The sequence below is a fragment of the Carica papaya genome, chromosome 4, assembly GCF_054855325.1.
Source record: "Carica papaya isolate Zhongbai chromosome 4, ASM5485532v1, whole genome shotgun sequence".
Classification (NCBI taxonomy): domain Eukaryota; kingdom Viridiplantae; phylum Streptophyta; class Magnoliopsida; order Brassicales; family Caricaceae; genus Carica; species Carica papaya.
The window spans coordinates 22,722,034-22,737,033 of NC_142312.1; the positions used below are offsets into that span (position 1 = coordinate 22,722,034).

Here is a 15,000-nt window from a genome sequence, read left to right on the forward strand (position 1 = left end):
TGTGGACTGGATCATAATACTGTATTCGGACTCTGCACTGGACCGGGACACAAGAGTCTGCTTCTTACTTCTCCATAATACCAGGTTCCCACCAACGAAAACACAATAACCTGTAGTGAATTTTTTATCAATTTTAGATTTAGCCCAATCAACATCTATAAAGTATTCAATATGAGTGTGTCCATGATTGCTAAATAATATAAAGTCCTAAAGTATTTTTTAGGTAACATAAAATCTGTTTCAAAGCCTCCCAATATTTTTGACTATAGATGCAAACATAAATTGACTAACAACATTGATAGAATATGCAATATCTGAATGAATTACTGTAAGATAATTTATTCTTCCAACTAATCATCTATACCTTTTTGGTTTATCAAGTGGGTCACCATCATCTTTAGTAAGGTGTACATTTGGTACCATTAGTGTGTTACATGATTTAGCTCCTAACTTTACAATTTCTGCAAGTAGATCAAGTACATACTTGCTCTGAGACAAGAAAATTCATTTCTTACTTCTTGTTACTTCTACTCCCAAAAAGTATTTTAACTGATCCAATTCTTTGGTGTGAAACTTGTTATGTAAGAATGATTTGAGAGAGGATATTTCTACACAGTCATCTCCTGTAATGACAATATCATTAATATAGATAATAAGAAGTATAAAACCAACTGCTAATTGTTTATAAAAGACCGGATGATCACACTTGTTCTTCTTCGACCCAAATTCCAAAGGTATTTCACTAAATTTATCAAATCACGCACGGGGACTTTGCTTCAAACCATATAAAGATTTCTTTAAATGACAAAATTTTCTATACTCCCTCTGAGCAACAAATCTAGATGGTTGTTGCATATACACTTCTTCTAAGAGATCGCTATGAAGGAATACATTCTTGATATCCAACTAGTAAGAGCCAATTTCGAGATGTCGAAATAGAGATGAATAAATGGACAGATGTAAGTTTGGCCACTGGAAAGAAGGTATTAGAATAATACACCCCATAAGTATAAGCATAGCTGTTTGCTACAAGTCTGGTTTTAAGTCTTACTACTGAGCCATCTGGGTTTACTTTGACCGAAAATACCCATTTACACCTCACGGCCCCTTTTCCTTTGGATAAGTCTGCCAGATCCCAAGTTATGATTTTTATCAAGAGTATTTATCTCCTTAAGCATTGTATTATGTCAACCATAATAATTCAAAGGTTCCTTAACTGTTTTGAGTATGAAAATTGAATCTATAGAAGTAATAAAGGAGATAGATGGTCATATGAAACAAATTAGCAATGAGATAAGTTGCCTTAGGAATGGTGCACTGACGCTTACCTTTATGAAAACCAATGGGAAGATCAAGGTCTTCTGAGGTAAAATCAGATGACGACGAACTTGGTGCAGTACATGTATCATTAGTCTATTGTTTTGCAACTTGACATGACTGGCTATCTAATGATAGTACATTATGAAACTGAGGATAGGTTCTTCAGTACAGGTAAAGAAAGATGTTCTAATTTAAAATGTGTCTCAAATGGAGATATAACAGTAGAGCAGACAATCAATCGAGGTACCCAAGTATCAAGAATGTAGAGATCATCTGATATATTTTATTTACCAATAATTTGTTTCGTCATAATATCTTGAAAAATACAGTGATCAGAAAAGAATGTAATACAAAAATTCAAGTTTTTAGTAAGTTTGCTAACAGAAATCAGATTGAAGACAAGTTTAGGTAGACTTACTACAGATAACAGAGTAATAGATGAAGTTGGTTTTGTGTTCCCAAAATTCACAATGTTATAAGTCAACCCATCGGTAATTGTTACAAAAAAAAGTGTTTTGTGTGGTCGAAAACTATAAAAAATATTAGAATTACCTGTCATGTGACTTGTAACACCAAAATCAGTCACCCATATATTAGAAGAGGAGATAAGATATTTTTTATCTGATTCAGTAATAGTAGAAAATTTATTTAAAGATTCCTGATATTAAGAGAATTTAGCATATTCGTTAGCGAAAATCATAATAGTTCTCTCAGAAGATGAGCTGGCAGTAATAACAGCAATATTAGCGGTCTGTTTCCTCTAATTGCAATTTTGTAATTTTTTACAGTACTGCTTTATATGCCTTTGTTCACAATAGTAATAACAGTCAATATTATCACTCATTTTAATTCATGAATTACAAAAATGCCTTCTTGAATACTGAAAACATAACAACCAGAAATACACAAAAAACACTGCAAATAAACTAAAAATTATAAAAAAACATAATATATCTTCACGCACGGTTGCCAACAAACCCACCAAAACCTCACTGCTACCACCAGAGACTCTACGTCTCCATACGTGTTGTCACTGGCAACCCACGCGCTATCGCCGCTGCTGCTGGAAACCACCAAACGACTTCCCTTCAACTGGAAATCACCATAGAACTCAAATGCGCACCCAAATATGGAAAAGCTGCGCCAAAACACGTCGGATTTTGCAAGATCGTGTGCTGTCACGTGATTTGCCTCTGCGTATCTGCCGGGGCTTTCTCCTCTTCGGCCTTTTGGTTTTGCACACAGAACTGGCCTAATGACCTTCTCTTCAGCTTGTCTTTGCGCGGAATCAGGCATACACGCCTTCTGGTGTCAAATCATGCACTGAATGGCGAATCTGGTTCTGAAATGGCAGATCTAGTTTCCTCTGCTTCTTCCACCTCTTCTACCAACATCACCGTGCTGGCCGCACTCTGAACTGGTTATGGATCGATTTTGTTGACTTCACCAGCGCCGGGAATGAGTTGTTCTACCCCTCTTTTAGTCTGGCCTCTAAAACTCTAACCCTAACCTTTGCTATGATACTGTGTAAAGAGTTAGGGAAGAAAATATTGAATATTTCTTATATTTCATTCAATAGGGTTATGGATATATATACATAAAAGAGAGATCTATATATAGAGACATAAATCGCCCTATTAATGCTAAAAAATCAACTAATAATTATATAGGATTATTTCGTAATATATTTTGTAATATTGTAATAATTTGAAATATTCATGAAGAAATACAAAGAGGATCGTGTTCGGTTAGAGGAGAGCAACATGGGCCTGCCACTCAAGTTGAGAATCTCTCTCGAAAACTGTCAGTCTCAAAAGGAAAAACTGTCGACGCAACCAGTTCAACAAAAAAACAAGATGAGAAGCTAGCTGACTCCAACAGCATAGGAGGGGGAAATACAATACTATGGTTTGCAAAGCTAGAATTTTCTTAATATGATAGATCAAAGGATCTGTTAAGATGGATTAATCAGTGTGAGCATTTTTCTGACAGCAAAGGACAGCAAAAAAAGACAAGGGTGGGCTTAGCCTCTTTTCATCGCGAAGACAATGCTCAATGATGGTTCCTGAAGAAATACCAAGAGGATCATGTTCGGTTAGAGGAGAGGCAACATGGGCTTGCTGCTCAAGTTGAGAATCTCTCTCGAAAACTGTCAGCCTCAAAAGGGAAAATTGTCGACGCAACTAGCTCAATAAAAAGATAAGATGAGAAGCTAGCTGACTCCAACAACAGAAGAGGGAAATACAATACTGCGGTTTGCAAAGCTAGAATTTCCTTGATATGATAGATCAAAAGATCTGCTAAGATGGATTAATCGGTGTGAGCATTTTTCTGATAGCAAAGGACAACAAAAGAAGATAAGGTGGGCTTAGCCTCTTTTCATCTCGAAGACAATGCTCAATGATGATTCCTAAAGAAATACCAAGACGATCGTGTTCGGTTAGAGGAGAGGCAACATGGGCTTGCCGCTTAAGTTGAGAATCTCTCTCGAAAGCTGTCAGCCTCAAAAGGGAAAACTGTTGACGCAACTAGCTCAACAAAAAGATAAGATGAGAGGCTAGTTGACTCCAATAGCATAAAAGGGGGAAATACAATACTGCGGTTTGCAAAGCTAGAATTTCCTTGATATGATAGATCAAAGGATCTACTAAGATGGATTAATCGGTGTGAGCATTTTTCTGATAGCAAAGGACAGAAAAAGAAGACAAGGTGGGCTTAGCCTCTTTCCATCTCAAAGACAATGCTCATTAATGGTTCTTGAACTTAGAATGAGATTGATCGGACCTCTCTTGGGAAGAATTTAAATCCCATTGAAACCTTAGATTCGGTCCACCAACACATAGAAACAAATTGGGAGAACTAGTTAAATTGAAGCCAGAAGGAATAGTCATTGAGTACTGATGACGCTTCAAGCAGCTCTTTGCATGCACATTAGCCCTCACCCTAGCACAAAAAGTTGAAATATTTATCAGCAGCCTCCAAGAATCTATTGCTATTAAGGTCAAACTGCAGCAACCACCTGATATCACAACTGTCATGTGTTTGGCGAGACTTTATGAGATGAGGGGGCCATTGAAGGAAATTGGAGGGTGGTCGCAACCAACGAGCATCCAATCTGCCATCATTCATCAAGAAATTGAACAAGGAGGATACGGAAAACAGGTGCAAGAAGAGCCTTTGTTTCAACTGTGTTGAACCATTTGTCCCAGTATGGGTGTGAAAAGATATTCTAGTTGGAAATTGAAGATAAGGATGAAGAGGACTCAAGGGGTGATGATAAGGAGGATGATCCTAAAATCTCCATCCATGCAATTATTGGAATGACCACTACTCAGACAATGAAAATTAAAGCTAGTGTCGCTAGATTTCCCATGCTCATGCTCGTCGATTCTGGCAACACCCGTTGCTTCATTGATGAATCAATAGTTTGCTAACTCTCTCTACCAATAAAGCGACATGGACATCTCCAAGTAATAATAGCTAATGGAGAGCAAGTATAGAGCTCGAGATTATTGTAGAAAAGTTAAAATTGTACCAGAGAACACTTCCTTTTGTTTAGACCTATTTGTATGGCCCTTGAATGGTTTCGGGGTAGTTCTCAGAGTTGGCTTTAGACACTGGGGACAGTCTTGTGGGGCTTTGCTCCCATGAGAATGTCTTTGAGATAGCAAGGAGAACTCATACAGATACAAGGAATCCAATGTCATAGAAATGAACGGAGTATGGGAATTGTAGCACTCTCATCTGTTCAATCCCTAGCAAGTGATTTGGAACGACTACTAAAAGAGTCTAGGACCATTTTTGGCGAGCATAGTGGGTTTCCTCCATTGCTCCCACAATCATAAAGTTGTGTTGGAAGACAATTCTGATCCGCTGGTGGTTAAACGCCATCATTACCTGCATCTACAAGAAGACAAGATCAAGCAGCAAGTAAGAAAAGATGTTAGGACAAGGAATTATCTGGTTGAGGAAACGAGAATGATGGTTGAGTCAACCACCATTCTCGTTTCTAATATTTTTAGTAAAGAAGATAGATGGGACATGGAGGTTTTATGTGGAACCTTGAACCAAAAGATCATCAAAAATAAATTTTCAATTTTAGTGAGTGCTGAATTACTTGAAAAGCATCATGGAGTCAAGTTCTTCTCCAAATTGGACCTTCGTACAGGTTATGATCAAATATGAATGAATTTTAAAATTTTCTTGTATTTTATTCCAATGAGTTAAGGATATGTATACACAGAAGAAGGATCTATATACGGTAACACAATAAATCATCCTATTAATTTGTTACCTATAATTATGCTAATACATATATATATATATATATATATATATATATATATATATATATATATATATAGGAAATCAACTAATGGTTATATGGAAATATACCGTTATATATTATGTACCATTGTAATACTCCCTCTCAAGCTGAAACATAGATATTAATCAAGTCTAACTTGTTATGAAAATATTCAGTTCGGTTTCCATTTAAAGTCTATGAATATATCACCTCTTTGGTTCTCTATCTTCACATAATCGCTAAATATCAAGTTTTTCTGAATCTTTCCATGGATGAAGTGACAATCAACCTTGATATGTTTGATTTTTTCATGGTACACTGGATTTGAAGTAATATGAAGGACAGCCTAATTATCACACTAGAAGTTTGCAAGTAATATGGGATTCAAACTCAGTTTAGATAAGAGGTGTTGTATCCATAAAATGTCACATGTGGACTGAGTCATAGTTCTATATTCGAACTCTACACTGTATCGGGACATAACGGTCTGTTTCTTACTTCTCCAGAATATTAGGTTCCCACCAACAAAAACATAATACCTTGTAGTGGGCCTTTTATTAATTTTAGATACAGTCTAATCAGCATCTGCAAAGCATTCAATGTGAGTGTGCTCATGATTGCTAAACAATATGCTAAGTCCTAGGGTACCTATTAACTAGCACAAAATCTGTTTTAAAGCCTCCCAATGCTTGACTGTTGGTGCAGATATAAATTGGTAATAACATTAACAAGATATGCAATATTTAGACGAGTCACTGTGAGATAATTCAATTTCTCAACTAACTGTTTATACTTCTTCGGATCATCAAAGGGGTCACCATCATCTTTTATAAGATGTACATTTGGTACCATTGGTATGTTGCATGACTTAGCTACAATATTTCTAATTTTTACAAGTAGATCAAGTACATACTTCCTCTGAGATGAGAAAATCCTTTTCTTGTTTCGTGTTACTTTTACTCCCAAGAAGTTTTTAGCTGAACCAAGTCTTTTGTGTGAAACTTAGTTTGTAAGAATGACTTGAAAGAAGATATTCTTGCATAATCATCTGCAGTAATGACAATATCATCAACGTAGACAACATGAAATATAAAACCAGCTGTTGATTGTCTATAAAAGACAGAATAATCACACTTGTTCTTCTTCAACCTAAATTCCAAAGGTACTTTACTAAATTTGACAAACCACACACGGAAACTGTACTTTAAACCATAGAAAAATTTCTTCAAATGACAGACTTTCTCGTATTCCCCTTGAGTAACAAATCTAGGTGGTTGCTCTATATAAACTTCTTTTAGAAGATTTCCATGAAAGAATGCATTCTTGATATCCAACTGGTGTAAGAGCTAATTTCGAGACGCCACAATAGAAATGAATAAATAAACAGATGTAAGTTTGGCCACCGGAGAGGATGTATCAGAATAATCTACCCCATAAGTTTAAGCATAGTCTTTTACTGTAAGCCTGACTTTAAATCTTGCCAAAGAGCCATCTGGTTTTATTTTGACTGAAAATATTCATGTGCACACCACAGCTTTTTTGACATTTGGGTAAATCCACCAAATGCTAAGTATAATTTTTATCGAGATCATTTATCTTCTCAAGTATTACATATACCAATCGGGACGATTTAAAGCTTTCTTAACTGCCTTAGGTATGAATATTAAATTTATATAAGTAATGAAAGAGCTAGACAAGGGAGCCAAATGATCATATGAAATAAAATTAGCAATGGGATGAGTAGGTTTGAGAATAGTGTAATGATGTTTATTTTTGTGAAAACTTATAAAAAGATCAAGCTCATGTGGGGCAGGATCAGATGACGAGGGATTTAACATGTATTATTAGTTCGTTATTTTCTGAAATAAACATAAACAATTGGTGTTGGTACTTGTGTCGGAGGCACAATAACACTATCATCAGTTTGCTTAAATATTGGTGGTATATCATCTGGAGAAACACTATTATTTGTTTGTTCAGTAGAGGCACTTGGTGTGAACCTGTAGATGAACCACTTATCGTCCACCCCCTCACTCATAGAATTAGGCAATAAAAAGAACGGTGTCTTCTTCGAAAAAACCACATTAATTGATACCAAATATTTATTGAGATTTGAAGGGTAGCACTGGTATTTTTTTTAAATGAGAGGATATTCTAAAAAGACACTTCAAGCCATTTGGGTCCAATTTTGTAACACTAGGCAGCATATCTTGAAATAGCAAGTGATACCAAGTATCCTGAGTTGCATCGGAAATAAAGACTTGTTTGAAAAAAAAACACTGTATGGAACGTCTCCATCGAGTACTGTACATGACAGGCGATTAATCAAAAAACTAGTCGTAGAAACAACGTCAGCTCAAAATTATTTAGGGACTTGCATTTACAACAAAAGGGGTCGAGCTGTCTCAAGTAAATGCTTGTTCTTCTTCTCTGCGACTCCATTTTGAGATGGTGTATTAACACACAAGAATTGGTGAAGAATCTCGCGTTAAGTCATATAGTTCTGAAATTAGTCTGATATGTATTATTTGACTTTATCACTTCTCAATACATGCACATAAATATTGAATTGAGTCTTGACTTCAACATAAAAAGCATAAAAATGAAAAAATATTTTAGAATAATTTTTCATAAAATATATTCAAGTGATTCGAAAAAAATTATTCATAAATGTAACGAAATATTTAAACCTTGTTTCAAATAGAGTAGGACAAGGGTCCTAAAAATCAAAATAAACTAACTCAAAAGTAGATTTATCTCGTTTATTAACTCTTGGAGCAGACAAGCTACAATGATGTTTCGCAAACCGATATGACTTGCAATTTAATGAAGGTACATCATGAAACTGATGATATAACTTCTTCAACACAGGAAGAGAAGGATGCCTCAAATGACAATGTGCTTCAAATAGAGAAACGACATTAGAGCAAACAACTGATCGAGCTACTCAAGTATCAAGAATATAGAGAGCATCTGATACATGTGATATACCAATAATCTGTTTCGTCATAAGATTTTGAACAATATAATGATTAGAAAAGAATATGATATAACAATTAAGATTTTTAGTAAGTGTACTTAGAAATCATATTGAAAACAAGTTTATATATACTTAATATAGATGATAGGATAATAAATGAAGTTGGTTTTGTGATCCCAAAACCTACAATGTTATAGGTCGACCCATCAGCAATTGTTAAAGAAAAAGATAGTTTGTGTGGTCGAAAATTAAAAAAATATTAAGATTACTTTTCATTTGATCTATAGCACCAGAATCAATCACACATCTATTCGATGAGATGAGACATTTTTTCTCTAATTCAGCAAGAGTAGAAAATTTATTCCAAAATTTCTGATACTGAAAAAATTTAGAACACTCATCAGCTGGAATCATATCAGTTCTATTATAATATAAGTTAGAAGTAGCAGCAACAATATTAGCGGTCTATGTTCTCCGATTGCGATTTTACAATTTTTTTCAGTATCGCTTTATATGTCCTTGTTCATGGCAGCAGTGGCAGACAATATTACCACTTATTTTAATGCAAAAATTAAATTATCATATGAGAACCACCTGAACCACCTAGAAACCCAGTAAGCAGAAACACCCAAAGCAAACGAAAAACAAATAGAGAGAATTACCACTGTCAGAAATAAACGACTCACAGAGAAACACTACTGTGCAAAAAGAACACCACGTGTAACCAATGGACAACCCTGCAAACCTCAACGCGTCGCTACTAGAATCACCACGTGCCGCTATTGGAATCACTACATGTCGCTGTCAGAATCACCGCCCACCACTGCGCTTTGACTAGAAATCTCCACAGGATCGCAACGCACCTAGATCCGAATTGAATATCATGAAATTGCGCCGAAAACTGTTGGAATCTGGCTTTCGCGCAGTCTAGCCACCGCTGTGGCTTTTCCCTATCCGGGCTCCTGGTTTTGTGCGCGGATCTAATCGAGAACGCCTCTTCAACAACCATCTAGTGGTAGCCGCTTGTCTTCCTATTCCAGACGGGCACGGGGAACAGCCGCACAGAGACGAGCCTGACATGAGCGGAAGACAGCTGTGCGATTATGTTCTGCGTTGATCTGGCTTCTTCCACTTCACCACCACGCGATCTGACTTATTCTGCTTCACTACCACGCCAGCCGCATATAGTCTTGATTGGAGGTTGTTTCTGTCAACTGACGTCGGACCGAAAATGATTTAGTCAATCCCTCTTGATCTAATTTGGTTCTCTCTCAAACCCTAACTCTGGTACCATGTGAAATAACAAAAAAATAGGTAAAATATTTCTTGTATTTTATTCCAATGGGTTAAGGATATATATACATAAAAGAGGAATCTATATATGGTAACAACATAAATCACCCTATAAATTTCTCATCTATAATTATGCTAATATATGTATATTGGAAATCAACTGATGATTACATGGGAATATTCTGTAATATATTTTGTAACATTGTAAAACATCCCAATGATATTGAAAAAATGGTTTTTCACACACATCATGGTCACTATGAATTCCTGGTTATGCTGTTGGACTTACTAATGCACCTTCTATCTTCCAAGCGTTGATGAATACAGTATTGCAACCATACTTACGTAAGTTTGTTTAAGTATTATTTAATGATATCTTGATTTATAGTAAAACATGGGTAAAACACTTGGGATTCTTGAGAGCAGTTTTCTCACTTTTAGAAAGGCATCATCTATTCCTCAAGCAATTTAAGTCTTGATTTTTGGCCAAACATAGGTTTTGTATCTTGGACACACAATTTCTTAGGAAGGGTGGCGATGGACGCTTAAAATTGAAGCTTTATTACGATGGCTGAAACCAATGACTATCAAAAGTCCACAGGAGTTCTTAGGATTAATTGGTTACTACGTGAAATTCGTAAAAGACTATGGTGTAATTACAGGGCCCTTAATAGCCATGCTTTGCAAGAATGCGTTCGTATGGGCCCCAGAAGCATCTGCAGCCTTAGAACAATTAAAAGGTTTCTATGACCTTGACCCTGGTGCTTGCCTTTCCTGACTTTTCAAGACCTTTCATTGTGGAGTGTGATACCTCAGATTATGGCATAGGAGCAGTTTTGCAACTAGGAGGCGTCTTGTTCAGCAAGGTATTAGCATTAAGACACCACAAACTTCCAACATATGAAAAACGCTGGTGGGAGCCCTGAGGCATTGGCGTTTGTATATCTAGGCCTGACATTTCGTGATAAGAACATATTGTTACAATTTAAAATTTTTATTAGAAAAAAGAGATGTCACCTCACCACAACAACACAAGTGCAGCAAACAAATGGGCTTCGATTTCACGGTGGGATACCGTGTGGGTAAGGAAAGTATTATAGCAGATGTCTTTTCTCGCCAGATTGAAGACACAGAAATAGTTGCTACAATAACAATGCCTCAGTTGGGAAAAACAGGGAATTTATGGTCCATGAAGGACGGGTTGACTTTTTACAAGAAGCGGATTTATCTCCAACCAACTTTCACAAATACTAATTATTCTAGTTGCAATCCATGACCATTGTCATGAACGATATCGAAAAACATTAAGCTGAATTGTATGAGATTTCTATTGAAAGGGGCAAGAATGACAAGTAAAATATTTTGTGAAGATTTGTAAATGTGCCAGTGCCATAAAATTGTGCAATTACAACCTATCGGCTTACTTCAGCCCCTTAACATACCATATCAGATATGGACAGATATCTCAATGGCTTTCATAGATGGCCTTCCCCCATCCCATGGGAAGATAGTTCTTCCGATAGTGGTTGGTCAATTTTCTAAGTGTGCACACTTCCTTTGACACATCCGTATACAGCTGTAAGTGTGGCCCGTCTACTCTTTGACTCTGTTCTGAAACTGCACAAACTCCCTGAGTTCATTGTTACTGAGAAAGATGTCATTTTCACAATTTTTGTTTTAGAAAGAACTTTGCCACATATCCAAAACTAAGCTAGCTTTCAACTCTGCCTACCACCCACAGACAGAGACAAACAGAAGTGGTCAACCTTGCCATTGAAATGTACTTAAGGTGTTTTTCCAATGACAAACCAAGGCAATATGTAGAATGCATCTCTTGGATAGAATATTATTGTAACACTAGCTATCACTCTTCTCTAAGGACAATCCCCTTTGAAGCAGTCTGTGGTCGGTCTCCCCTAAATTATTATCCTATTACCCTGGCCAGGCCAAAGTCCAAGCAGTTGACATAGAGCTTTGTGATTAGGATCAGACTTTGAAGGACCTCCATGACCATCTTCTGCAAGCACAAGCTACTGCGGAAATGAATTATAATATACATCATCGCAAAGTTTACTTCTAGGTGGGAGAGAAAGTGTTAAGTCTCTGTCGTGAGTTCCATACAATAACATGGCCCCTAGATTTTGTGAACCCTCTCAAGTTTGGAACACATTGGCTCCATGGCCTAAAGTTTGGCACTGCTACCTAACAATTGTCATCTCCACTGTGTTTTTGATGTCCCTTGTTTAAAAAAGTTTCATAAAAATGAGGAGGTCCAACTATCTTTTCCACCACTCTCTGAAGGAGAATTACGTCCTTGACCTCAGGGAATCTCCGATCAATGTGTTCGCACAAGACAGTGGGAGCTACTCGTCCATTGGAGGGCCTATCTCCAGCCAATGCTTCACCATAAGATGCTGATGAAATCTTAATTTAACATCCCAGTTTGGCGCTTGTGAACAAGCTTCAATTCGAGGAGGGGAGAAATGTCACATCACGCAAAAGGACCCACAGCCAGTTATTCAAAATGAATTTACAGAAAAAACATATATGCGTGGGACCCATGGAAGCAACAAAATGAAGGAACTGACATCTATAGTTAAGTGGAAAATTTGTTTATTTAAGTAACTAATAAGAGTTATAATTCTTTAAGAATTTATATTAAATATTTAGATTTAGGCATAGATTAAGATATTGGATAGAATTAGGATTATGATTCCTAGAGTTATAATTAAATTTAGATTAAGAATTGGAATCTAACTAAGACACAATTCCTAGAACTGTAATAAGGATCTAATTCTATTAGCTTTCCTATAAATACACCAATTGTCATGAATAAAATTATCAAGTTACTAATTTAAGAGTTTCTCTCTGAAGATTAGAGGTTCCCTTGGACGAGCCTTATCACGGACTGGCAGGGCCAGAAAACCAGGAAGCAAGCAGCTTGCTTGCTTCAGGATTTTGCACTGGGAGATCTTCTGATCAGATCCAGAGCCTAGGACTCTGACACTGGTATACAGTGATGAGCTTCCATGCTAGTTCTCTTTTGTAAAAACAGCTGAACCAGATAAACAGGATATTTTCTCCATGTCTATATTGCATATGATTGTAAATAACATAAATATACAAGGTTTCCATGATAGGAAAATTAGTTGTAGATGGTTACAAAATAAAAGATGCAACAATCAAGAGATTGGTTAAGATTAAAGGAGAAAGATCTTTTGGGAGAGGATTCTGGCAGTCGATACTAGGAGAATGGGCTTCTCCAGTGCGTCAACTTCCTGTAGAATGCACATTCATTTACATTTACTTGGGAAAGAAAAGAGGGGTGTGCTAAGCTGTAAGAGGAGGCAGCTTCAGTTAGCATAGAACCCTCGGTTCCCTGAGTTGCAGTTGACATGCAGCTGTATGAAAGAAGAAAGATCAAGTTTGACGTTAGCAGCAATCACAGGCTAAGCTCTAATACCATATTGTAAAATGACTGTTAGGCCGAGAGAAAGTTCTCTTTATATGTACATTTCATATCATCATATCCAACATATAAGTATATATATATATTCAAGGTTTGAGTAATAGGCAACTTAATTATAGATGGAAAAGATTACACAAATGAACAATATGTACAGAATAGAAAAGGAAAGCAGATTATAAGGGAGAAGACTACAGCTGGCAATGTTTAGGAAGAGAAAAATTTTCAATTTAGGAGTTTGTTTTCTCCTGTGGACCTGCTAATTCTGCCACATAAGTTGCTATATGGAAGAAACAATTGGGGTATTGCTCAAAATGATATGGTTATAGTTCTGTGTATGATGATTCTTTAATTTACTTGACCATTTGATTACTTCTTATGCTTGTAGGACAAGAAGCGGCTACAGAGAATGCACATATCATCATTAATTGCCTCGTTGCCCTGATTTCTTACCCGCATATGATGGTAAAAATCTCATCTCACCGAAAATTTTGGTTTATTGCACTGTATATGCCTTCTTAATTTGTCACATGAAGGACACTGTCACACATGAGGTAGCCACTATGTAATGTTTTCATTTGTTATTTTATTTGAACTGGCTTGCCAGATTATGAGTTTAGAAGACCATTTGACTACCTGGCTAAACTTTTACGGGCTGCTTTTAGACTCAATGGTTTTGGAGTTGGATCTGGTATTACAAAGTCCAAAAATCTTTTGCTGCCATTTTTTTACGGAAGTTAATCCAACTATAACAAAAAATGCATCATTTTTGTTAAACCTTTCTCTTTTGCCCTTAAATCTTATATTACAGATCCAACTACCCTGCTGGAAAGTTCAGGAACTGAACTACTTTCAAATGCATAAAAATAGAAATACTTTCAACAGTAGGTAAATGGAAGATAGCCTCTACATGCTGAAAAGCAAAGAAATATTAACTAATCTGTTCTAATTTATATATATACAGCATCCCTTGTCCCCTATCATTATACCAGATCAGTCATATGAGATCTAAACATAGGAAACTTGTAGCATCCTGTATTTGTGCAATGGAAAGCATATGGTATATATTGTAGTTTAATTACCCCGGGAACACCATAACTAGCAGTGTTAGGGGATGAATCATGAGTCTATCATTTTATAAAGCTACATTTGGAACAAATTCCGGGTTCTTCTAAATTTCATTTGCAAATCCACCCTTCTACAGAATATGGTGAAAATCCTCACTAAAATGATAATAAACTAACCTTATGTGCATTTCATATGGAATTGGAACAATGCATTGTAAATACTATTGCAAATTCATTTAGAATGATATTCCATATTAATTTCATATAGAATTGAAATATATCATTCTAATTCTACACGAAATTTCTTATGAGGTCAATTTTTATCGTCTTCTAATAAACTTATGCATTTTCGTAATTCAACTTAGTGTTGATTTACAAATGAATTCAAAAAATTTCAAACATAGCCTGAATTACATTAAAACTAGAACAGGTCTATCGTCCTGTGGATTTGGAATGGCAGCAGGTAGGTAAGTTGGTTTTGGGAGAGAAAAAGAATTACTATTAAGATAAGAGGAAAAAGAATACAAATGAAGGAAATAAGTCATCCTCCACAAAGAATTATGAACAA

At 36.1% G+C, this 15,000-nt stretch overlaps 1 protein-coding gene across 4 annotated transcripts in view; it reads left to right on the forward strand.

Annotated features, from left to right (window-relative positions):
- Nucleotides 1–15,000, forward strand: part of MET18 (ARM repeat superfamily protein) — a 62,662-nt gene that overhangs the window by 36,286 nt on the left and 11,376 nt on the right. For all 4 annotated transcript variants that reach the window (XM_088218171.1, XM_088218170.1, XM_088218169.1 and 1 more), the window contains one exon: nt 13,754–13,830. In XM_088218171.1, coding sequence (XP_088074297.1) covers nt 13,754–13,830 — 77 coding nt within the window. The remainder of the gene's footprint in view (nt 1–13,753; nt 13,831–15,000) is intronic.